At 54.9% G+C, this 25,523-nt stretch overlaps 5 protein-coding genes across 5 annotated transcripts; 1 reads left to right on the top strand and 4 right to left on the bottom strand.

The window, feature by feature from the left end:
• Window positions 1–348: 348 nt before the first annotated feature.
• On the bottom strand, window positions 349–3,774 carry CkaCkLH20_12514 (uncharacterized protein; the record flags this gene model as incomplete). The annotated part of the gene is made up of 2 exons (XM_038895227.1): window positions 349–3,187; window positions 3,305–3,774. The coding sequence occupies 2 exons, from the start codon at window positions 3,772–3,774 to the stop codon at window positions 349–351; spliced, it is 3,309 nt and encodes a 1,102-aa protein (XP_038739495.1).
• Window positions 3,775–10,781: 7,007 nt separating this feature from the next.
• On the top strand, window positions 10,782–12,152 carry CkaCkLH20_12513 (uncharacterized protein; the record flags this gene model as incomplete). Its single annotated transcript, XM_038895226.1, has 1 exon — window positions 10,782–12,152. The coding sequence occupies one exon, from the start codon at window positions 10,782–10,784 to the stop codon at window positions 12,150–12,152; it is 1,371 nt and encodes a 456-aa protein (XP_038739494.1).
• Window positions 12,153–13,206: 1,054 nt separating this feature from the next.
• Window positions 13,207–14,640, bottom strand: CkaCkLH20_12512 (hnrnp arginine n-methyltransferase; the record flags this gene model as incomplete). Its single annotated transcript, XM_038895225.1, has 6 exons — window positions 13,207–13,685; window positions 13,762–14,093; window positions 14,170–14,279; window positions 14,371–14,390; window positions 14,459–14,472; window positions 14,558–14,640. The coding sequence occupies 6 exons, from the start codon at window positions 14,638–14,640 to the stop codon at window positions 13,207–13,209; spliced, it is 1,038 nt and encodes a 345-aa protein (XP_038739493.1).
• Window positions 14,641–15,373: 733 nt separating this feature from the next.
• On the bottom strand, window positions 15,374–17,827 carry CkaCkLH20_12511 (DNA polymerase; the record flags this gene model as incomplete). The annotated part of the gene is made up of 1 exon (XM_038895224.1): window positions 15,374–17,827. The coding sequence occupies one exon, from the start codon at window positions 17,825–17,827 to the stop codon at window positions 15,374–15,376; it is 2,454 nt and encodes an 817-aa protein (XP_038739492.1).
• Window positions 17,828–18,869: 1,042 nt separating this feature from the next.
• CkaCkLH20_12510 (ammonium transporter) lies at window positions 18,870–20,570 on the bottom strand (the record flags this gene model as incomplete). Its single annotated transcript, XM_038895223.1, has 4 exons — window positions 18,870–19,450; window positions 19,508–20,268; window positions 20,323–20,387; window positions 20,451–20,570. The coding sequence occupies 4 exons, from the start codon at window positions 20,568–20,570 to the stop codon at window positions 18,870–18,872; spliced, it is 1,527 nt and encodes a 508-aa protein (XP_038739491.1).
• Window positions 20,571–25,523: the final 4,953 nt, after the last annotated feature.

Genomic DNA, 25,523 nt, shown 5'->3' with positions numbered 1-25,523 from the left:
TCTGTGGGGAACAAAGTGGCAGTGCTGCCTTCCCAGGGATGATGCTCCGGATGTCCAAAATAAAAACCGAGAAAAAAAGCTGATCGCGTGCGCCCTTCGCTTTCCCAATGCATGGTTCGCCGGCTTTCGATATACCAGCGTTGCCACCGAAATGGTGGCCTGTACTTCAAAATTGCAGTGTGAAGTTGGTAGAGAATTGTGTGAGGGCCTTTTGTTGTTTAGGGACCGACCTGGCCCAGGTGCTCAGTCTGAAACGAGGCGCGCCGCATACTGGTGACGGGTATACAAGCTGTCTTATGCCGTGGCACAAACCCCTATTCGGCCAGGCGACTTCGCTGGTTTAAATCGTTAGACGTTGCCGCTGAGCGATTTGAACCGGTCTTCGAAGGACTTCATCTTCTCCTTCTCCAGCTCTTGCTGAATGCGCCGAGTTTCGCGCCTCGCGGCCTCGCGCTCTTCCTGCAAGGTCAAGACCTCGATTTGCGCCGAACTCATACGAGCAATGACATCTTGCATCTCCGAATCGGCGTTCGTCAGTGCCGTCTCCAGTTCCACGACCTTGACGCGCAACCTCTCAATTTGGGTCTCATCTTCGACAGACTTAGGCGGGAGTCGAGGCGAGCGAGGGAACAGCGGCGACGGCATCGGGCTGAGGCCGGACTTGCGAGATGACCGCAGTCCATTTCCGACAGGGGACGGGGTCATCCGGCGCAGCTGTGTGTTCTGTGCGTCCTTGAGCTCCCTAAGTTGCTCCTCATGTCGCATCACACGTTCCTCAGACGCAACTTGAGCAGCCTGCAGTTGCTCCTCAAGGTTCTTGAGACGGCTTTGCAGACGCGTGATGCGGTCTGCGTTGGCCTTGCGATCCGCGTCTCCGCGAGCGACCGCCTCAGCCAGACGCTGGCGCAAGTCTGTGTTCAAGGAGAGCTGCTTCTGGACTTGTGCCGCGAGTTCTTCAACACGCTGGGCAGAGCTGCGAAGCTCGTCTGCAAGTGCACGCTCGCTCTCGAGATGGGCAACTTCGCTGCTGGCAAGGCTTTCCAGCTGATCCTTGTATGCCGATGCTTCCTCCTTTGCCGCGTCACGTTCGAAGACGGCAGATGAAAGAGACTGCTCGAGTCGCTGCATGGCAAGTTGCGTGGACTCGTCCTGCCCAAGAATGGGCCCATGAGCCTCAAGTTCCTTAATCTTGTCGAGAGATTCCTTGTATGCAAGCTGCAGGTCCTTGAACGCCGCTTCCAGGGAATCGGATGTGACAGGCACAGTCAGTGCCGAGCGGCGGTCGACGCTTGACCGGGCCATCGACGGCGGGATGAGAATGTCCTGCTCCTTCAATAAGCCGCGAAGGGCAGCAACTTCCTCTTCGGCACGGTCGAGATCCATCTTAAGGCCAGCGAGACCCTTTTCGACTTGCCACTTCTGTTCCGATGCCTCCTCAGCTCGACGACGAAGGACGTTAATCTCGACGCGAAGATTGGAGATGTCCTTCTCGAACCCAGCGTTTCGGGGAGATGAGGCCATGAGACGGTCTCGTTCCACTTCCAAACCCTTGATTTTCTTGTCGTTCTCTCGGTTCTGGAACTCTTGTCTGTCGAGGAGACTCTTCAGGGCGTTATGAAGCGCGTCTCGTTGAGCCTCGACGTCCTTGAGACGTTCAGAGAGCTGCTCACGGGACTCCGTCACACCAGACTTAACAGTGTTCGACCGCGTGAGACCCATGGGGGCTTTCTGCAAGACGAAGGGGGAAGCAGCGGTAACGGAACTGGACCTCGACAATCGAGGTGCGGAACGCATGGTGGAACTTCGGGAACGCGTGTCTGCTTGGGGGGGTTGGCCAGAAGCCTTGAGCGTTTTATTTTCCTGCTTCAAGGCCTCCAGTTCTTGTTGCATCTTGGAGGATTCGTAGGTCAGGTTGGCGTATTCGGATGCCTCAGCTTCGAGGCCCTCGAGCTTCGCCTTGAGTTGAGGCACAATCTCATCGCGGAGGTTGTCACGCTCATTAGTGGCGCTCTGGAGTTCGACCTTCAAGACGGAGAGAAGGTCTTCGAAGTTAGACTTGACCTGGATCTCTTCGCCGAGTCTGCGTCGCAGGTCCTCGCATGTGTGTTCCAGGTCCTTGAGACGGTTGTTCGTGTCTTCGCTATTGATCTGTGCAATGTCGACTTGTGACGCTTTCTCGGCAAGTTCCTTGATTTGCTGGTCCAACTCGCCTCTCCTCGTTCGTTCTTCTTGCAACTTAGTCGTCAGCTCAAGGCGCATGGAGGCTTTGTCTTGCTCGGCGCGCCGCTGGATCTTCTCGATTTCCTCCTTGTTCTGATCATACTCGCTGAACTTGGCGGAGCTGTAGCCCGAGTCGGAAAAGTAATCACTGGTTCTCTTGCCAGGAGCTTGGGGATTGTTAATCTCGGACTGCAGTCTGTCGACCAAGTCTTCGAGGTCCATTTCTCGTCGAATGGACGAGGCCAGCTCGGCGCTGATGGCCTTCAGCTCGTCCTCCATCTCCTCGATTTGTATCGATGGGGCTAGGGAGGAAGACGGTGGGGTGTGCAGGTGTGATTCGCAGTAGCCAAGAGCGTTGATTGGTGTGGCATTCCTTTTTGTTGGTTCTGGCAGCAGAGACGGTACTCCGGTGGTGAGTGGAGTGTCATCTGTCAGCGTGGCACGTCGTGGGGATGCGAAAGGTGATGAGAGCGACGAGAACTCTGTCGTCGAAGGAGACGGTGATCCTCCCCAGCCAAAGAAATTGGCAAGCTTGGAAGAACCCGGTGACTTGGGTAGAGGCTTGTTGAGCGACGGTGTCGGCGTCGTTGACGTTGTAGGAGTCAGGGACAGCGGAGCTTCTAATACAGTAGTGACTGTTTGCGATGAATCCTTTCGGTTCTGCGATAAGTTCAGATGAGGAGGAGTAGGTTTGGTAGCGGGTATGGACATGATAGAGTTCTCATTAGTGTTGTGACTGTAAGTTGACTCGGAATCTTCGTCCGTGTCCTCCTCCTCTTCAATGATCGGCTGAGGAGTCGCTTTCGGCAACTTCGGGGAGAAGGTTGAGGTGACGTCTGCGGTCAGGTAGGCAGGTTCTGACAGGCCGTCTGAAGGTTTTGTTTGAGCAGCTGCAAGGGTGGTGCTTGGGATGTTTCGTGAGACAGAGTGAGCCGCGTCGTCTGCCGCGTCGGTAGGTGGGGGACTGCTTGCGGAAAGACAATGTCTGTTAGCCAGAGCTTTACGAAGGTTGCTTCCAGGCAGGCGAGGACCCGGCAGCAAGGTCAAAATGTTGGACGAAAGCCATTGGAGGGTTCGGACTCACAGGATGTCAAGCTTCTGGTGAGCAGCAGGCGGTGCGAACAGAGGTCGGACGTTGTCGGAGTACTTGTCGGGATACTCGTAGAGAGTAGGACTGTCGACGGAATAGGACCTCGAGAAGCGCGTGTCAGGCATGGGCAAGTCCCCGGGTGACAGGACGGATGGTGAACTAGAACCAGAGGCGTAACTGGCAGCTATTTGGGAGGCGGTAGAAGATAGAGGCTTGCGCTTGATGGGCTTGGCGGGATAGAAAGTCGGGGTTACGACAGGAAGGGTCTGCGATCTGGTGCGTCCTGGTGAGGGCGAGGTCGAGGTTGCAGCGTGGTGGGAATCGCGGTAGGGTGGACGGCCCCTAGAGACATCAGATGAAGCGTTGAGAGTCTCAGAATATGGAGGGTCTCCCACGACAGGCCTCTGGCGTTCGAGCGAAAGGTCGAGATGAGCGGGACGGGGATGGGGATCGCGTTGAGCCATGGCTTCGGTCGAGATCTGAGCGGCGGTGGCTGTCTCTATGAGTCGGTCTTATCTCACAGGGAGAAGTTGGAACCATGGACTGAAAGGGTGAGATATTCTCTGAACCAAGATTAAGGTGACGGTCCATATCGATTGGAAAAAAGAGCGACACAAAAAGAGGAAATGGGAGGTATCCGTAGCGTCGGGGGGTTAATTGAGGAGCAGAGGATGGAAGAGGCCGTAGGGTGGGATTGGCGACGGCGACTGGTCGAAAAGGGGCCATGTTCGCGCGCAAAGACCCTTGGAGATGGAGTGGAGAGTGTGAAAGAGTGGAGGGAGTTGGAGTTGCAAGCGCTACTCCTCCTCTGAAGTGCTTTGGCGCCATTTCCCGTTTAGGCGCTTGGGTGTGGTTCCCCCAAGCAACCCCGGGCCACTGGCGATGCGCCTGTACCAGACATCCATGATACGATGCGTGCCGGGGCCGAAACGAAGCAGGAAGCGCGATATGTCGCCGGTCTTGTGCGGTTGATCAGGATCTGCTGGATGACACACAAAGATATTCATCAACGGAGACGGTGAGTATCCGTCGGGAGGGGGCCGACGGGAAGAATGTGACTGGTCGCCAAAAGACTAAGGGCGTTATTCCCAAGAGTACGGTTAATCATCAAGAGTTTAGACTCTAAAGTGCTTGCACATACAAACAACATGCCCAGGCACAATTTTCCAGAAAGAAAGGCCCAGCCACGACATCCAAACGCAATGAGCAGCAGGGAGCCCGTTGGTACCTTGCACTAGCGTTCCCTGCTGGCTGCTGGCGGCAGGGGTGAGACAACCGTTTTTCGACGAATTCGAACTGGTGCAATTTTAGCGTATGGAGAAGGAAATATCCAATCAGAACCTGTTTTAGCGTGCCAGTCTTTGGCGTTCTCCCCTCGTCCATGCATCCCGCCGAGCGCCTACCCTGCACCTCCTGCTTTCGACCATGATAGCCTCTCGCCTTGCACTTGCACTTGCCTTGCACCTGCTTGCTGCCATCTGCAGTCTGCACAGTAAGCACAGCTGTCACTTCCGAGGACCGTCCCTACCTGCCCTCCGTGTGCCTTCCATTGGAATACTTCACCTTCCTTACCTATAGCACCAGGCCTTCCATGCATCGTAGCATTCCACGCCTTCCCGCCTGTGCGAGAAACTTTTTTTGTCTGTCCGCCGTACCTTTCGTTCTGCATGCATGCATTACGCAGTATTATCAACTCTGACCAAGATGTGATGAAGCCATCTTACCAATATCATGCATCCATCCAGCTCAGCGCTTCCAACTTCACCCTCGCCTCTCCCGCAGCCACCACCATTCCCCCGCGGACGCCCGATCCTGATCCTGATGCTGCTGTCACGCCCATCACCTGCCAAAAAACCACATGTCGTCCCGGCGCCGCTGCTATCTTTGTCCACTCGTCCTGTGTTTCGTTCCGCTATCCCGATACAAAGACAAGAAAGCCAAATACCGACACCGATATCAACAAGGAAACTTAGCCTTCCCGCCTCAAACGCCGGCAAAGAACCCGAACTCACTCTCAGCTTGCCACTGCCGATGCCGCTCCGAATAAACAAAAAGAAAACGACCTGACCCGACCTGACCTTACTTGGTCTTGGCTTTTTCTGCCAATGTTTCGTGCGTGTCGTCGAAACGTTGAAACCATCAGACGCCATGACATGACAGCTGGGAGCCTCCTCGTCACTCCCGTCACTGTCACTGTCATTGCCCTTGCCTTGTCAATCCTGCCAGCCTCATCTCCGCCCTGCGATGTGAGCTTGCTGCTTGACTGACTCCTAGTCCTTCTGACTTCACCCCGGCGAGCCTCATCTGGTTTCTTAAAGACTGCGCGGGACTTCCCTCCTTCGAAAGTTTAACCTGTTCCTGGCATTGCATGTCACCTCCATCCCCAGCAGGGAATCGGCATCGACAGACATCAATGCTTGAGCTGTCGACTTAATGCTTTCCAAACCCGGAATGGCCATCGAGTTTGGGTTCCCGTCAAAAGTCAACGTCGGCAGTCGCTTGCTTCACTCCTACTCGACCCAACCCAGCAACTGCTTCGCAGCTCTCGATGCACAGACGCGCTCACCGATTCGTTCGAACACATGCTATCCGTACGCTGAGCCACCAAGCTTGCTTTTAGTGTTCCGGGTACAAACTGTCTGTCTACAGAATTTGCCTCCAAACTCTGGCCAAACAATCGGGTCGCAACGTCAACGCATCTGTTGCCCAAATAACACGCAACAGCTCGTCCTTCTCATCGCAGGCCCGAGCTGGCAAAATGGCTTTCGCCTCGCAATATCGCCAAGAAATTTGTCGCGACTAATCACGAGAGCGAGACGCCCGCACGTTCAGCCGTTACACATTCTATCTACCTCGACGGAATCGTCCAACCGGCGACCAAGTTGGTTTCTACTGTTTCGCGCCCTCGACAAAAAGCAATGGAACTCTGAGTTCGGCGCCAGATACCTGGAGCAGCGATTGGCTCCCGTGCTGTCCCCAAGATCTCCTAAAGATTCCACGCGACAAGCCCCCGCGAATTGTATCCGTACGGAGTATCCGTAGATACATCGTGATTGGGGTTTGCGCCCAAATTCTCCCCTGAAGCCGCTTGTGGTCGCAATCTCTCCATTGGCCGCCAGGTCAGGAACCATTCCGTCCGAAAGAGGCATAGCGCCAGGGACGACATCTTGAGGTGTGCCCACCCCTGGCCAGAATCATGTCGATTCGTACTTCCTAGGGTACGCACCCGAAGATCATTTGCTCTTTGGATGAGAACATGGGGGCCATCACAATGGTACCTCCCACCGGCCAAGACGTACTTGCCGACGGCCGTGAAGTTGCTCGTCGTCGCGAATCACGCGCTTTGTTGCAAATCGACAGATCGGACAATCACTGGAGCTATCATGGTGTTCGTCATCATCGCAGCCGAGAGACTCTCCTCGCAATGTCAAAACATAGGCACCTGACGAGAAACAGGTGGTCAGCGTTCCCCTGTCTGCCGTATCTGACAGATGTGCACATCAGCCCGATGCGGATGAATCTGCACTGAACAGCAAGGGGCGTTAATTACCATCTCCGCGATGGATGGATGAGAACGGATGCCAGGTCGCCGTTGATCTTTGGCAGTCTTCTTCATCCATGCGGGATGCCAGGCAATGATCAACGAGGCGATGCCAGAACCCTGCTGGCGTCATTTGGCGCGGCTCTGGCGGGGTTTTCTACAATGAATTCAATTTCGACCCGCGCGTATTGTCGACCGATGAAGTCCTGCTGACCACGACCATGCTAGCGTTTATTATTTTCGGACGCCATGCCTCATGGAACTCCTGGTCTTGAAGCTCCTGCAATGGTGCCGTGAGCGTTCAGCTCATCAAGATGCCAAATGAGTGCGCATAGTAAGCTCCTGGCCTGTGTCATCTACCAATATTGCAGTGGGCAGCACCGCCTCGCGGGACCTCTTGATCGGAAATAACTTTAACTCGCCTGTCCGGAAGCCTCGTCCGGAATAGGAACGGACAACTTGAGGCAACCAACGTCCCTCCGTACTCGTTTCTCAGAGCCAGGTCGTGATTTACGAATTCTCGAGCCCCAGGATGCACTCAGCTCGTAATACTTCGTCGTCGACGCCCTCGGCAAGTGGGGTCTCCAGATCCGGCGGTCGCCGTTCTTGTCTTCGGCGACATGTCGAAGCGTGATCACGAGGCATATGTAGCTCGTGTCGGAGGACGCGACGAGGCCATCCAAACACTCATGGAACGAGCGCTTGGTCGTTGTTGATAGGTCCTCGATAGCACCAGCTACGCCCCGGCGGACTCGGAGCTCCGCACACAACCCAACTTGAATATCGCAAACTCAATTCACGTTCCGAACGAATTTTCAACGAATCCGACAGCAGACCTCCTCTGGCTCTGGGTCTTGCGGGGCCATTGGTTGTATGCTGCTCGAGTCATCACTGAACCGCGAAGCATCGCTTGCCGTCGAGATAGAGGCATGGCAAGTCGAGCGAGCGATCTGTTCGACTTGAGACCTGATCGTTCTCGTTTCTGTCTCAAACGCAGACCTGCGTCCCAGTATCCGCACTTCGTCTCGAATCTCTTCACATACTGACCAACTAAAAGTTGGTCTATCCATGGAACCACGAACATTCGCAGCTGAGTGCGCAACCCTCTTCTTTTGCATCCCGACTTTTCTTCTTGACGAACAAACCGAATAGACTCGTTATCTTTTCGGTCAATACCCTGTACCGGTCAGAAAAGAGGGTTCGCACACAGCGCAGCCTCACAGGAAGTCCTTCCTCGTGCTTTCGTCGATGGGAAGCAAATTCTCCGACACAAGTGCCCCAATCGGCTCGTAGACAAACATGACAACAACTTCGACGTTGCGTCTCCAACCAGAGAATTGGTATATTCGACAACGACGAGACCAGCGATACAAATGCAAGTTCACGTCAATGTCGATTCTCATTTGAAGACTTTTCGCTTTCTTTTGTCTTTACTAGAACGGTGATGCCCACCTGTGGTGCGGAGTTCAATTGAAGTCATGCGGAAGTCCCACACTTCAAGCGTTGTGTTGTTTCTAAACATAGCCCTTCGCAACTTGGGGTCCGAGTTGGACAACTCTGCCGTATTGTGCGGGCAATGATATGATCGTGGAGTCTTCTCTTCAAGTTGATGAGTAGTCTGATCTGCAATAGCGCGACTGTCGCCTCTATTTTTAAAGAACCCGGCACCGTGCATGGTTTAGTCGACTTCAGCCAGCCTCCGGGATTTGGCCATGATAACGGTTGAAGCTTGCTGTGGTATCGCATGTTCGGCGGCGCGCTAGTCAGCAATCGCATACAGAACAATGGATATTCTTCAAAGTTTTTCCTGATTTTTATTGTCGCTGCCTGAGCCGGTGCCGGGTTTTCGGGGGCTGTTAGGGCTCTAAAACTGAATACGAGGTTGTTGTGGGAGACCCTGGACGGTGGCTGGTAACCGCACACGAGGTCTTTAGCTGGAATAGCTTCACCCACGTCACATTTCCCCGTGTCGGAGTGAATCATGATGCGATTCGGGCTTGGCCGCCGCTGATGGCGTTGGCGCTATTGTCTCGTTCACCGACAAGTCGGGGTTCAACATGAGGTTGCAGAAGGCATGAAGACGACATGAAGCGGGGTGAGCTGGATGATTGCCAACCCGCCGTCTCCCTCACCCGACGATCACGGCGTGTCAGAGAATGTATTTGGCGCGCGGATATTACCTATCAAGTGATGGCGCTTTGCGACTCTGAAAGATTATCGAGCAAAAGGCGGATCGGCCGTTGAAACGAACCGAGAACCGTTGCTTCATAAGGCTGAGCTGGTGAAGCTGACACGGCGTTTCTAAACTGCTTACAAGATGCTTGGGTGAAAGTAACCAGGGGATTACGCATGTGACGCAATAGGGTCCAGATGGGGAATACCGGGGGAGAGAAGAGGCATGCCAGACCTCGTGTCTGCAGACGGGGGTCGGATCAGCAGTCTGTCCTCTCGTTCGTCCGCTCGTTTGCTCAAAGGCATGGGAGTGCCTGGATTGGTACTGGCTTCGGAGCAAAGCGGTGGTGGTGGTTGCATATGCCTTTAGGCAAAGCCTATGCAGATAAGCCAACCTGTTTTCATGGCGCAAAGAAGACGACCAGTTCACACTTACGAGGTGAGTTGTCCTCTCAGAGGCGTCGACTTGGAATAATACCCTATTTGGAAGCCAGTCTTAACACGGCTCTTAGCACTGACTTGACTCTATACCGTAGAGAAGCCGTTGGCTGGAGCGCACACACACCGCGAACTCGATGCCGGCCATGACGATGGAAACGATGCACGACAACTCAAATTCAGCTGCATGCCCCATTAGACAAGATCTTGCCTCCTGGTCCCAAGCCCGGCCTAGCTGACACACCACCCCCCAAAGGGCCCGCCATCTTGGGGTGGGAACCCGAGGATCAGGGCAACTTTTCACGCACGACACACGTCTTGTTCGTTGGTACTGTGATTTCACAATCGTTTTGCTCCGAGTCTCTGTATTCTTCTACATCTTGTCCTCCCCGGAGGCCGATATTCTCACCTTCATCACTCACTTACGAACGCTTACTCACGGCCGGTGTTCGATGACCTAACCGTCAAGGCCAACACCCTCGATGGTGGCTTTCTGAACAGCTGCTTACTCCATTTCTGGATTGGGCCACAATCGTTTCTTCTCGATTCATCCAGCGCCTCTTTCGTGTGGCTCGTGTGAGCTAGCGAGCTCGTGAGGTCGGGTAGAGCATACCACGGAGGCCGCATCTCCCCCCAAAGCCAAAGCCAACGCCATCCCACCCACATATAAGGAGGGGTGCCGGCAGTAGGCTTTGCGGCACACCTCTCCGGATCTTTTCAATATGTCCAGCAAGTATTTCCAGAGTACCGCCCGAATCAAAAGACAAGAGAAGACTCGGGGCGATCGCGACCAACAGACAAAACTCAAGACGCGGAAGCCCGTCGCCCGTTGCGGAGTTCCACCGACGCCAAAAGCGGAGAGCCGCAACCGCTTCCGTTACCGCTCCCGCTACCGCTCCGGACCGGCGCGCAACCACTCATCTCCGTTCGCACGGCACCGAGGATCCCCATTGGCGCGCGCAAACTAGCTGATCCGTCTGGTTGTGAATTGTTAGCGACCAGGACGAGAGCCCAGCCGCGACAGTGGGAGAGAGACATCGAGAAAGACATTGTACGCGGTGGAGTACCGCCGTGAAACCTGCCGATTTGTTTTCTCGTTGATCTTCTAGCTGGATCGCATTAGCTTGGGTTTGGGTCATCCCAACACCGCGAAATCACCGACGCGAGAAATCACACCAAGACATACCAAACTGACTTACACGGCCTGCCGAGCACACCTATCGGCGCCAAGAGAGCGGCACCACCATTTCCCAACACCTCCATCGGAACGCCTCGCACCAAACAAGTGGTCTCGCGGGCTGCCACGCTATCATAGACGCCATGTCGGCCCCGTCAAACTCCTCATCACCCCTCATCTCAACCAGGCGCCGCGCCTGCACCGCCTGTCAGCAGGCCAAGCGACGCTGCGACCAGCGGCTGCCTCGATGCGGCCGGTGCACACAAAAGGGGCTCGACGACTGCAACTATCCGTCCCTCGAAGCCGCTGTCGCCGCTGCGGACTTTAACTTCTTCACCGATGTCCTCAGCGGCTCCGCGGCGACGCCCGACTCGCTACATAACATGATGCCGGTGCCAGTCGTGCCGGAAGTGGAGAACCCGTGGCCCATGTTCTACACGAACCCTGGCGCCACAGCAGCTGCTCCCACGCCTTCACCGTCAATACTCCCTCCTCCTCCTCCGCCAAGCAGCGAGTTCATCTCGCGGGACGCCGTCCTCTACTGCAGCGAGCAGTTCCGGAACTATCCCCGCCGCTGGGTCGGCCACAACGGCGTGGCCCCTTTCATTCACCCGGCCCTCTATCTCCCCACAACCACCGGCGCCGATGGCCTACCGCCCGTCCTGCAGGACTGCTTCTGCGCATGCGCGGCGTACGCCGCCAAGAACGAGGAAAACGCCGCGTTGGTCATGGGCGTCGTAGAAGCAAAAGCCACCTCACTCCTCTACGTCCCGGATCAGGCGACATGGACCCTTCCGCAACAAGTCGCCGCGCTGCAGGCGCTGGTCATGTACCAGATAATGCGCTGGTTCGACGGCGACATCCGCCAGCGCGTGCTGGCGGACTCGGTCGAGCCGGTGCTGGCGGCGTGGACGTCCGCCCTGCAGTCCCGCGTCGGGGTCGGCGTGTTCTCCGCGGAGGAGGCGATGCCCTCCGTCGTCCTCCCGGAACCGCAGTCGTCATCCTCCTCCTCGGCGGCGGCGTACCAACACGAGGGGCTGTCGCCGGAGCAGTCCCGCTCAAACACCCCCGGACGAGCCACCATGGAGGAGCTCAAGGCGTCGTGGCGCCGCTGGCTCATGGCGGAGTCCATCCGTCGGGTGCTCGTCATGGCACACCTCGTCCGCGCGGTATACGCCACCGCAAAGCACGGGGGCAGCGCGTACGGCAAGCTGGGCGGGAGTGGCGGTACAGGGAGCGGCGGCGGCGGCGGCGGCGGCGGCAACCACCCTCTCACGCTCGCGGACATGGGTTTCACGGCGCAGGCGAGGTTATGGGCCGCCACGACGGTGGAGCGGTGGAATCGGTCGCGGGAGGGCGACACGCCGTGGTGGGTTGGGCGGATGGACTTCTCCGGCCTCCTCGCGCTCTCGGACCCCAGGGAGGTGGACGAGTTCACGGTCCTGCTCGCCGTGGTGTTCCGGGGGAAGGATGCCATCGAGGACTGGATGAATCACGGGCCGGGCGGGATGTGAAGACGACAAAAAAAAAAAGAAAAAGCCGGTCAACGGAGAGCTTGGCGTACATTTCGTTCCACGCGCAAGGAACATGAGCGTTTCTTCTTCTTCTTCTTCCCTTCTTATTTCAGTACTTTCTTTCCTTCTTGGTTTTTCCAGCATTTTACATCAGCCAGACCGGCGTTTCGGGCGGGACAAGGGGGGAGTCTCGAATTTTTTATGCATCAGCGTCAGCTTCAGCATAGCGGATTGAGAAAAATTGGACTTGAGAACTTGTCAACTTTAGACTTGGGGGTTTTTGGAATGCATAGCGTTGGCGGATAGATAGACAGACGGACGGGCTATAGGGGCATAGTGGACACAACGGAGAAGGTCTGGGGTAACGGCCGAAAAAGAAGACGAGAACTAGAAGGGATAGATGAGTGTAGAAATAATAGAACATGGCACGATTTCTCCTTTCTGTAGAATACACGCGAGACCGTTGATGCTGATAAAATTGTCACCATGGAGCTGAGGCAAAAGATTTTGCTCCAAAGATGGGTAGTTGTCTTGACAAAGAATCTAAACTCAACGTACGCCATCTCAGTGAAAACAATCACAATGCGGAACAAATATGGAGGTTCATGTTTTGTTCATTAATCATCTTCTATCCCTGCTCGAGGCAGTAGAATTGTAAATGCCATGGTCTCTAAGTCTTTCCTCCCGCTTCACGTCTGCCCGATGGCGGCGGTTTACGTTAATATTAAGAACCAGAATAGGCACCGAAAAGGGGCATCCTTGAAAAGGAGGCCGCGCCATGCCTCCTCGCCGGCGCAGGTTTCGCAGCCAGGCTGGATGTTCTCTTCTCTTTTAAACTTTTGAGGCGCAATAGAAATGCAGGTTCTCGTCTCGCTTGTGATCCGGAGGGCAGAGGCCGGGGTTCTCCGTAGTTTCGCTACTGTGTTCGCAGGGAAACAGCTCAGTCCTTGAGTTTCTCCGGTCGCGACGAAAAGCTGCGAGCCTTGGTATGGGTCTTGAGGTTTTCAAGACCGACTATCCAAGGCGGGCGGGGGCGAGCTCACAACGACTGCACTTAGCACATCTTGTACTCGGCGGCACCCTCGGCAGCACGGGTGGGGTCGTCAGTGAGGAACTTGTAGGCAATCTTGATGTCCAGGTCACGGCGGTTCTTATCGTTGGGCCTGACGTCCAAGCTGCCCTCGACTTCCTCACCGGCGGTCATGGTAAGAACGTCCTTGAGGTAGAAGACGGTCTGCTTCCAGTGGGTGTACTTGGTGTGGGGGCCGGTGGAGAAGCGGATGGGCTTGTGAGCGGCGGTGAAGTCGATGTCGAACCAAGCGACGAGGGCGTGGATGAAGTCGTCGCGGCGGGCGGACAGCTTGAAGTTAGTGGCAAAAGCAAGGTCGGCAACCTGGCACTTGTAGAGGTCCAGAGTGAGGACGGGCGCGGGGTCCGTGACGACAGCCTTCATCTCAACGGTGTCGACAAGGGGCTCGGCCAGAGCTGTGGCCTTGAGAGGAGAGTAGTCGAATCCATAGACGTTGTCCCAGACTGGAGAATGGGGGTCAGCGCTTCATTCATTGTCTAGCTTGGCTCCAGCAACGGAGCCAGGGGACTTCAAACTCACATCCAATCTTCTCATCCTTGTAGTCACCGTCCTCGATACCGGCAACAAAGATGGTGGCCTTGTCGGGGAAGATGAGACCGTCAGGGTTCAAGTACCTGTCGCGAGCGTACAGAACGGTATCGAGCATGGATTCGTAGAGGAGGAAGTAACCCATCCACTCAGAGATGATGATATCGACCTTGGGGAAGGGGAGCTCGACCTCCTCCATCTTGCCCTGGATCAGGGTGATCTTGTCGGACATGCCGTTGACCTCGACGATCTGGCGCGCCTTGAAGATGATGGTGGACATGTCGACACCAATGACGTGCTTGGCACCGGCCTTGACGGCGAACCTGCATCATGTTGTAAGCCGAGGGGCTCTTCGGAGAGACGAAACTGCGCTGGGCAGTTTCGGGGGGGGGATCGTACATGGAAAGGATGGCAGTACCGCAGCCGACATCGAGAACGACCTTGTCCTTGAACAAGTGCTTGTTCTGGACAATGGCGTTCATGTAGGAGCGCGTGCGGACCTCATCTTTCTGCAGGGACGGGACGGTTAGCGAGGGGTTCACCACAGATCCCAGCCTTGGAGGGGCAGCTGTGCAACATGTTTTGGAGGGGTCTGCATACCAACATCTCCTCGTGAATACCTGTTCCACATTCCCTCCGGTCAGACACATTGTTTACTTTCTCGATCGAATCGCAAGACAGGACTTACCATGGTGGTCGTAGCTGCAGAAAAAGCCAACGTTAGCTACCATATTCCAACCGGGAGGACATCGCCCAACGTCTTGGAAAGGACAGGACATAATCGTACCTCTTGAAGTAGTGCTGCTCAGAGTGCGCCATGGTCTTGAGCTTCGCCTCGGCGGCGTCGACATCCATCTTGTCGCTGGACATTTTTTCTTCTCTAGCTTTACTGTGGAGGGGTAGAAAGATGCGTGCTTTGTAGCTTAAACGAAGTTTTCTAGGGCGAGGCGAGATGCTCCGAGTCGATCGACTTGCTGTTTACCACTGGTCTCCAAAGATGTGAAAGAGGAAATTTCAGGAGGAAGAGAAACACGGACAAGCGCGCGGTGAAGAAGGAAGGGTCGGTCGGCGGGGCTGGGCTGGGCTTGAACGGGGACCTCTTTCAACACGATCGGGCAGGCAGACTGGACTGGACTGGACGGACGAGACTGGAGGGGAAAGAAAAAAATAATAATTAAATCTGATTGCGCCGCTCATGCCTGTCACCGCCTGCACCCTGCATCGGCCAGTCCCCACCTCCTACTTTAGGCCAGACCACGCGGTTTTTAGCAGCTGGCAGACCCTGATTGCCGGCCCGCTCCTCGCCACCGCACCGCGTTCTCGTCGTCTCTGAGTGAAATAAGACCCTGCTATGCCTGGGGACGGGAGGATAAAAAAGCTCCCCTTGTCGATTTGCTGTTGAGGGGCCAATGCTGCTTGTTTGCTCTTCGGTTACACAGAGATCGCAAAGGTCAGGCCGCAGCTTTGATTGCAGATAGCTTTCCTGAAATGATGATAATATCAGATATAAACACAGGGATCCAAACAAGTGCCAGCCAACGCCCTGCTTTGCTATGCGATTCAGACGCCGCGACTCGTGAGAGCAATCTTCAGACCACCGGACCTAGCACCACCTCTCGTGTGGCTCTCTCCACTTAACTCCCAAGATCTCAAAGATCTTTCTCTCATCCCGGCCCTCAACCAACTCTCCCTCGGTCAATTTGACCCGACCAGGGCCCCTCATGACATCCTTGTACAAACCCCTCTGGTTGAGTCGCATTCCCTTCTTCGACGCCAGTAAACGAATGCTTCTGTTGAAAATGTCGTTGCCCGTGAAATAAATCAGCGCCGCCCCCATCTCCGTCTCGGGTACGAGCAGAAAGTCGACACGTCTCCAGACCTTGCGATAGTTCTGGTCGTTGAATCCGTTGAAAGGCGGCAGCGCGCAGCAGCCGTGCCATTTGCTGCCGTCCAACTCGTCCCTTGAGCTTGCCAACCTCGCAACCAGAAAGTTGCGCTCTTCCAATATTTTGACCAGGTCGTTCAGGAATGAGACAAGCTCAGAAGTTGATTTCGTTCCCTTTTTGGTGATGAGGAAGTCTATATCCCCGCTGCTGTCTGCACCTCTGCGATAACTACCGCTGATGATCAGCTCGACATCCGGATCCAGCTCTGCCGCCGCAGACCTCACAAAAGCCCCGAGAAGCTTCATCTCGCGGCGCGGAATGCGAGTGTTGAGATCTTCATAATGATCGATGCCGATTCGTTGGTTCGTGGTCAACTTGGCCTTCTGCTTGAGATCCTCGAGTGTCCTGAAACCTTGGGAAATCCAGAGACTAGCCTGAACACTGCCCACGCCGTATATCTTGAGGAATGTCTGGAGAACCTCGTCCATGGGTTCGCTCTCGGCATGCTCTAGGCGCTTGAGTCGGTCTGTGGTAACGATCTCCTGGATTTTGTCTGCAAGTCTTTGACCGACACCAGGTAGCCGAATGGCTTCGTCGGCCGTAGTGATCTTTGTAGGCTGGCGCTTCAACTGCGTGATAGCTTTTCGATACGCGATAGGGCGCCATGTGTCGTTTGTCCGCGTATAATAATCGCACATTTGCTGTAAGATTTCGATGGTCCGGCTGTTGGGATTCTGTTTGTCCCCTCCCTTGGTGCCTCCCCTGTGACACGCAAACTTGTCTTCCCACGTTAGGTCCTTTCGTCCTCTGCCTTTTGTGGCTGCTCTCGTTTTTCTTCTCCTGTCATCTTCTGAACCGTTCTCTTCATCTGAGTCCATACCGACTGAGTCTGACGTCGCGGGCAACTCGTCCTCGTCGTGTTCCAGCGGCAAGTCCCTATATTGCTGAAGCTGTGATATAACACTTTCCAGTTCATCTTCCGGCGTGGAGAGTGGTCTTTCTCCCAACACAGTGGAATCTCCGTTGTCGGATCTATCGATGAGTTGACTCGAAGGCACATGCGCCGTTTCGGACTGCACGATAGAAGTGATGTCTCTCAGAACAGATGGTGAAGGTGGCTCCGGTTGCTGATCACTCCTTCTACTCGAAGATTCTTGACTTCGTGACGGTGTTGACGGTGGAGGTGCATAATCCCATTTGCCTGGATTTGTTTGGCGCTTCTTAAGCGGCCTGTCCTGGAGAGTTGGAGCACTTGGCTGGGCCTGCTGCGGCTGCGGCTGCTCAATTGTTGGAGCCGACGCTTTTTCCGGGCAGCCTAAGATTCTGTACTGTTTCTGGTCGGAGTTGAGCAATGTCTTGAAGCGAACGCAATCAAGGGGATACTCGTCGTTGACAAGGGTGAATGTGAGATGGTCTGTACCGCACAGGATCTTTTCGATGTTCTTCCACTCCAGGTGCTTGTCCACGACGACATGCGTTGCTTCTTCCAAATTTCGCACCCAGGTGGCTCCGTACTCCAGGGATTTCCTGATGCGCATCCTTCTTGCGGGTGCGATATCATCGTTCGGGATGTAGTAGTGTCGCCTTCCGCGCAAGACCTGCTGAGCCTCGGGCACGACCTTGACGCTCGCATCCCTCTTTCTCTTCTTCATGGCGGCGACAGAAGGGGAATGATCCGCCGGATGAGCAGTCAAATGCTGTTTTACTGGAAGCGGTGTAGAAGCGGTCCTCGTGAGAGTAAGTAATGGCTGCAGCGGTTGTCTCAACGAAGTATCCGGAATCGGGGTATCTTCAATGAAACTGGTTTCCGCAGGAGGGGCGACGTCGCGATCTTTCCTTCCCGGACCCTTGATCTCGGCGAGTGGTGTTCTTTCAATGACGTCCTTCCGTTTGAGCTCCGCGAGTTGCGCGATGATCGGATCCGAAGCACTCCTTCTGGGAGTTGGATTTGGTTGGTGTTGAGAAATAGCGAGTGACCGCAGAGACTCTTGGCTCCGCTCTTGAAGCGGTTGTCGAGGTTGCGCCGCAGCTTGGAAGGCCTTTAGTTGTCGTCGGTGCTGTTTCTCAGCCTCTCCAAACTCGTCTTCATCGTCGTCGCTCAAATTTCCGATGGCTTCCAGCTGATGGAAAAAGCGCTCTTTGTCCCTCAACGGGGTGCCGGTGTCGGCCATGGTGGGAGTTGTCAAAGAGGCGCGCGCATGAACCCTTTTGTTGATCGCGCCTGTACCAAGATCATGTCGGATCTGGACTGCTGCCTGGGCTCAAGGGAGCTGGAGTGATGGAAGTTGGGAAAACCGCTGGGCGAAACGACAGCGACATAAGGTACCGAGGATGACAGGTTACCCGTCGAGGTGATGTGTCCATGGAAGGGATGGATGCCTTTGTTGACCCATGGACAGAGATGCTGAATATGGCCAGAATGGTGCATGACGTGGGGAACAGCGATGCATTAGTGCTCTAGCTGGCTGCAAGTCATCCAATTAAGGCATGCCTGAGCACTGACAGCTCTCCACCTGTAGGGAGAAGAGGGAGGTGCGAGCGCCCGATAGGCTCCATCCAGCCTCCAGGTTGCATTCGATCGCCAACATGTGAATTCTTCAGAGCAAGACGTGCATGATTCAGCACGGGAGGAAGGGATCTAGCAGAGAAATCCATCCACATCCATCGCTAGCAGCGCCGTCGACTTTGCCGCGTGGGGTCTAAGAATACCATTGTTGTGGATGAATGCAAAAATCGATGGACTTATTACGGTGTTTGCGAGCCTCCACGTCACATTGCGAATCGTCATTCCATCAGTGAGACATTGGATCCGTTTAACTGAACAAAGAAATTCATTCCTGGTCTATTTACCAAAAAAAGATCACACCCAAGAGTCGTCATGGGCCTGTCCTGCTTTTCGTGAGTAATTACAAGTACAGCGGTCAGGGACGGACCAACATCCTCCGCCTCCCATGGTATCACCGTATTCCAAATCCAAGATATATATATGTACATTGCATCGCTCATTCCCGTGTAGATATGTAAACGCCAGGCGGTGATGCGCCGCAGTATATTGCCACCATATTTGTGGCGTGAGTTAAATCGGCGGTCGCTCAAGCCTCAGCAAGAGCGCCGTAGATCGATTGATATTGTGACAGCTCGAGACGCGTGCCGAACCTCTATCGCGGGGTTTCGTTTCGTCGAGAGCGAAGTATCAAGTCAGATGCCGGTGCTTCACTGGGCATGTCCGAACTGTGGTGGGAATTGTGATGATCCTGCGAAGTTGCGGGCATCCATCAATGGGATGCTGTTCTTCTCCATTGGCTGGAAAGAGACCATGTCGTTCGAGTAGCGACTGGCAGCCTCGTTATCCATATCGTTGAGCACCTCTCTGGTGAGCTCAACGTAGTCGTAGGCAAACTCGCCAATTTCGGCATCGTCGATGCCCAGAATCTCGGCCTCTTCAGAGGCACGTAGTCGAAGGCCGGGAATCATGTTCATGATGAAAAGGATAATGCAGGTGCCGACGAAGGAATAGGCACCTCCGGTGAAGGAATCGGCCAGCTGGTAGCCAAGCTGAATCCAGTTGTGGTTGATCCAACCGCCGTCAATTACAGACTCGCCATCCAGATGGGCGATGTAGTTGGCGGCGAAGAAGGCCGTGCAAACGTTGCCAACGAGACCGCCGATGCCGTGAACAGCGAAGATGTCGAGGGCGTCGTCGATCCTCAGAATGAATTTGAGCTTGGTAGCATAGTTGGCGAAGGCCGCGCCGAGAACGCCGAAAGGAACGGCAGCCCAAACAGGGACGTATCCTAGAACAGGCAAGTCAGTAAGTAGTCCAGAGAGAAACAAGGGACAAGTTCACCTACCAGAACCAGGCGTGATGGATACCAAGCCGGCAACCACACCAGAGCAGAATCCAACGGTAGACCACTTGCGTTCGAGTCTGTAGTCCAAAACGCACCAGGTGATACCGCCGACACACGCAGCCAAGTTCGTGACAACAGCCGCAAGAACGGCTCGCAAGTTGGCAGAGAGAGCTGATCCGGCGTTGAAGCCGAACCATCCAACCCACAAAAATACCGTGCCAATAACAATGTGGGTGACGTTGTGCGGGCGGTAGTTGAGCTCGTGGGTTCCGTGACCGCGACGCTTGCCCAGCATCATGGAGTAGGCTAGAGCGGCTGTGCCGGACGCGATGTGCACGGGTGTTCCTCCCGCGAAGTCGAGACCACCCATCTTGTTAGACCAGCCACTAGGGTTCCACGTCCAACAAGCGATAGGATCGTAAATAACGGTCGCCCAGATAAACATGAAGATGACACAGGGGAGCATGCGACCGCGCTCAGCAACCGCACCCGTAGCAAGAGCAACGGTGATGCAAGAGAACATGCCCTGGTAGACGGCGAAAAGAAGGTCGGGAATGCGGCTGGAGCCTACGGATGGTCGGGCGAGGACGTTTCTGAAGCCGAAATTTGCCAGGTCGCCAATGAAGGCACCGGCTGTGTGTGAGAAAGTTAGAGAGTAGCCCCAGAAGAACCACTGAAAGCTGGTGACACCGGTGGCCATGACGGAAAGCCAGATCAAAGACAGGGCGGATTTCCTTCGGGCCAACCCTGAGTAGAAGAAACTGTTGGACACGTTAATCGGCTGAATCGATGTCGTCGCCGAGGGGAAGACTTACCCAACACCTGGAATCATGAGCAGCACGAGAGCCGTCGATGTAATCATCCAGGCGATGTCACCCGTCTACGAGTCCCACCGTTAGCATTCCACCACATTGAAGACTGGACTAAGGGGGATATCACGTACCTCGTACCAAATGTTCAGATCCTCCGTGAGAGAGTCGCCTCCCGTCGGGCCAGAGCCATTGTATGGCACGAGGTGGACATATTCGAGGTCGTTCACGTCGATATCGAGGGGGGACGCCATTGTGTCTGGTTATTCGGTATCTTAACGCCGATTCGGCAATTGCACTGCACGCGCGGGAACCGTGGAGAAGGTCGCAGATAGGCCAGCCGGAAGGCCTGGTCACGACAATCGACGACTGTTCGTATTAAAAAGCCTGTCGACAGGCTCCAGAGTGAGCGGAGGCTCGATCGAGAGCGCTTTTGACCGTCGTAAGTTGCAGGAGGGACAGCAAGGAGCGAGACGACATGACGGAGGACTCAAGACTCGATTGCAAGGAGCGGGCGCGGGATGCGCGAAGCTTATGAATGTGGATGTCAGTCGCCCGACACAAAGTTGCGTTGCGGGCGGCGGAGTGAGTAGCCCTGAAGGTGGCGGGCAAGCTAGCGGGACGGTAGGCATCGCCCGACGGATTCAGAGGCCAGAGAAAGGACCTGGACATGGACACACAGGAAAGGTCGCAGACTCGCTGCCATTGCTGGGCTGTCCCACGAAGGACTTCTGGCCGCCCAGGGCCAAGGCTTGCCGGACTAGGGACTAGGGGGTGGCCAAAGTTTTCCCGGGGGGGCCTTCGGGTGTGGGAGGTCGTGGGAGGCCCTGGTAAGAAAGCAGGCACTCATCGCTCCGGCCCTCTCACTTGCTCACTCACACTGCAGCCGACTCCAGGCCAGGGATTTTTTTCATCAAGGCCAGGGCCAATCGGCAGGGGTGAGGCACGGGGGCGGAGGCTTATCGATTGCGACGTAGATCCAACCTACCTAGGTACCTAATGCTCGACGTCCCAGGGGTTCAGGAAGGAAGGAGACCAGGAATCGATTCGATACGGCACGATGTGCATATCGAATCTATCTGGTGGAAAGGCAGCTGCGTGTCCAACACATCCGTGCAGTTGGAGATGGGAAAAAAAGAAAAACAATATGCCGTCGAAGAGGTCGAAGAGGCAATAAGGAACAACAATGCCAAAGCCCAGAAGGACTTGTTGATCAGACGACTTTAAGACAGAACGAGAACGGCCTTTGATACCCTGGGGGCGCCAACAACACCGATGGCCGTCCTCGGTTAGCGGCCACGGCTCTTTCCAGTCTGAGTGTCTTCAATCCCTCCAGCTCAGCTCAGAGTTTACCATTGCTGACTTGATCCAACTTGTCATCAGATGGCTTGTCTACGAACACCACAGCATTTCCAATTCATCACCTTCTAGTATGCCATGGTTCTCGAATAGCTTTCCGAATCGAATGAAAGTCGCAATCCAAATGCATGTGCTTCATTTATCTGACCACGCCCTCCCCTGTCGTACAAGGGTTGGAATTGCCATATGGAGAGGCAGAGGATGAACGGGGAAACGCCTGTTATCAAGCAAGGGTCCTGCGCCAGAGATAACGGTCAGAACTGCTGCCAATTCATATTGTCTGTCGAGCAAATCAACGGCCAAGACTCACGAATGAACATTCGTATGGTGCCGCCTTCATCCTATGTATCCCTCATAGGTGCCATATCCCAGCCAGCCGTTGCCCCGAGAATGATACATACCATCTGGCCACCGCCGTCCCGACCTCCTGTCCGTGGTGTTTCCTCCGAGCATATGAGACGCAGCAGTCTGGACTTCTGCAGGCGGCGAGATGCCACGTCTGAATTGGCCGAGGAGATGATGAGAATCACCCTTGATTATACGGCATCCGATTTTCCATGAGTCGACTAGGGGCTCGTCCCGATGCTTGGCATTTCCCTCTCGGCCTCTTTTGTTTCGAACATCTAACGAATACCACCAGTTGCAAGAATGATGATCCAAGGGATCCGAGAAACACGCTGGCTGGAGCAATGGCAGGTATCCGACTCGTCCATACAGATACGTCATGCTATTTTACAGAGACTAGGCGTGAGGGCGGGCGCACAACAACTCAGATCAGCAGCGGACGAACAGCTGTTTGCGGGCGACTGTGATACCGTCCTGTCGGTTCCACGACAAAGACGCCGTTTTACACTACGCATTCGGACACGGCAACAATTTTCGAACGAGACTGACGGAAGGCACGGGAAGCACGTCGGCAACGGGAGCGAAGGAGAAATCTCGGATGGGTCTTCGGAAGCAGAGGAATTCAGGGACCACCGTCTCAGTGGAATTTCTTGGCCAAACTTTGGAACCCACGACAAAACGGGCAGGAAATTAGGCTTTAGGAGAAGTTCAGAGTGTGTACCGTGTCGTGTATGGCCATGTTTTTTTGAGACGAAGTACGGCACAGCACGCCGTCATCCCAACTCTTGCTGAAACAGTCCGCATTTGAGCTGAAGACTCTTTTGCGGCAGGGCGGGAACTCAAAGCGTTCACAATCGGACCTGACTGACCTGTGGCACCAGGACATAGACTTTTGGAGTTGAAAAAAGTCATGGTTGTGAGCAATTTCATCATACCATGATTAAGGACTCGCCTGTTGGAGGACATGCGTCTCGATGTCTGATGTCTTGGACCGGTTGTTCAGCAAAATTGGTTGACTCCATGTCTTTCATCCGCCCTCTTCGTCTTATCGTCTCCTGGAATTCATTTGGAACGATGAACCAAAGCCAATGCTAAGAAAGATCAACGAAACTGCTTCGACAGACTTTGAGCTCCCCATCTGCTACCTCAGTAGACACCGACCCCCTAACGCCGGTTTGGGAAAGCGAACAAGGATGACAAGCACCCCTCCCGCCGCTACCAAGCTGATGGGAGACGGAAAGGCAGCCTAACGACGAAAGAAGGCATGGGCACCGGCCGAAGTGACCGAGTAACTTCACTTTGTCATGATAAGCCTAATAAGTCTGATTGGTCGATATGGTCCCGGTGAGAGAGGCACGGCAGGTGCCCCGGTCTGGGTTAGCGGTGCGGCGTGCCAGTGGGGGCCAGCTTGCAGTGGAGTTGCACTTTGCACTTGCAACTTCGAACCTTCTTTGCTTTTTCTGAATCCCTGCAACCAATCCTGATCTTCCATCTACATCCACCTCCAATCCATGTTCAACATCACTCCCTCCTGGCCCTCCGTCCGTCACTGTGGCCATCAACAACTTCAAGACCTCCTCTTGTCTTTACCGTTGGATCACAGGTGGTTTGATCCTGTGTGACGGTCACAGCATATCACAACGCCCGCTGCATGTGGTCACTAACAGAACCAACAGCTGCATCTCCAACAAGTAGCACCCAGCATGGTCTCCAGACAACGGTACTGCCACAATGGTACCGTTCCTACCTCTCGCCCGCCGGCTGAAGCTTCAATTTCTCTGATACCACGCCAGAGCAAGCTTCGCTTGAAACAGGAATGCTCCGGTGCTTACGCCCTGTGGTGATTAAGCCAGCTCACCGAAAATCATCAGGACTCTCATCTCGGCCTGCAAGGGTTTCGTCCTGCCCTACCACCTGTCCCACACGGACTTTTGGACCGCCGGATGCACCAGGCCTTCCGGATTGCTTTCCTGTCTTCCCATTGGCATCCAAGCCGACCACTTTCCTTCCGGAATCGGTTCCTTGATCGGCATGTCCAGCTCGTTACGGCAAACAACCAGCCAACTAGCGTTGCGCTGTGCCTGACATACGAGCCATCGTTGAGACCTACGAGCAACGCGGCATTGGTGTCTCTGCTTCCGCGGTCAGCTCAGAGACCGTGCGTCAGTCGCCCGTCTTGTTAACCAACGGTTCAAATCACTTTGAGAGGCTCAACGGAAGGCCGCGTGGTGGCTTCCTCGCCGTGCTCTACTGGCAAGGATGCCAAGCGGCGTCCACCCCCAGAACCGTATTGCTCAAATCTTCTCGTCATAGAATCATGTCCAAGGGTATTTATCTCCCCGGGTTAAGGGGCCCAGGAACCATCTCCCACTCTACTGTCACGTCATTCGACAACGGCCTGTGATCCGCCCCAGGACATCGCCCTCCCGACTGCTTGAATACGGAGCGCACCCCTCTGCTCCCACGCGAGCTGATCGGTGATCACTGATCATCCTGTCAGCAACGATATGAACGGTGGAGAATATGAAGCCCATACCCCGTTGAAGACTTCCATCGTCTGAGAAACTCTATGATCTCATGTGGACACCAACGGAGGAAGCCCTCGAACATCGAGCATCGTTTGGCACAATATAAAAAGCAAGCCATGTCTCAGGACAGTGTCCCCAACCGCATGCCTGCAGATCGGCACAGGCGCCGTTGAATGGCTAGAACATCCAGCTGGATCAGACGCCGTACAGACACAGGAGGTGTAACTAGATCCTCCTCCAAACGGAAGGTCAGAAAGACCCCCCGTCACGCCGGCGGCCCCTGAATCTTCAAGCCTTGGATAAGCAACGGAGTGATTGCCTGCAGCTTCGGATCTGGATTAAGCTGCCACCCTGTCTGCTCAACCAGCAGCTCAACGCTACCCTTAGCATGAACTAAGCCCCATCGGCATCAATCTCCATTGGTCTCGCCCGCCCAGTCTTGACCCTTGATCTCGTGGTCTCCTTCAATCGGAGGATCGCGTTATAGTCAGCCGCAATGGATCTGAGGCCTGTCAATGATGTCGAATCCAGCCTTGTCCCCCGCGACCGAGGCATGAAGAATAAATCTCGGCCATCAGCGGCTCATTTGGTTTTCCGAGACGTGATGATTTTGCAAAAGGGGGGTTGGGTGTTCCATCCGGCCGTCCATCGGCGAAGCCTCAATGGGAAATGTCGGATCTGAGGGAATGACCGTGGTAGGCAATAGAGCGAGCTTCCCAGGAGAAAAGCGAGCATGCTAAGTTGTTGAAAGATCCGGGGAGGGTTCCAAGATGCTCCGGTTCTCACTCAAATGTCACCAGCATTCCCAACAGTCACAGACCCCTCAACTTTGCCGAAGACCAACCATTTCCCAGTTCCTACATTTCCAACCTGTTGAAAATTGGAGCGTAGTTGTATCCGTGTCTGACGGAGAAAGCCGTTTCGACCGCCATTGACAGACCCACGAGGAGCTCACTGTTTGCTAGTAAGGATGGG

Source organism: Colletotrichum karsti, assembly GCF_011947395.1.
Source record: "Colletotrichum karsti strain CkLH20 chromosome Unknown Scaffold60, whole genome shotgun sequence".
NCBI lineage: Eukaryota > Fungi > Ascomycota > Sordariomycetes > Glomerellales > Glomerellaceae > Colletotrichum > Colletotrichum karsti.
The sequence above is the reverse complement of the archived record's forward strand: the minus strand, read 5'-3'. Positions and strand labels throughout refer to the sequence as shown.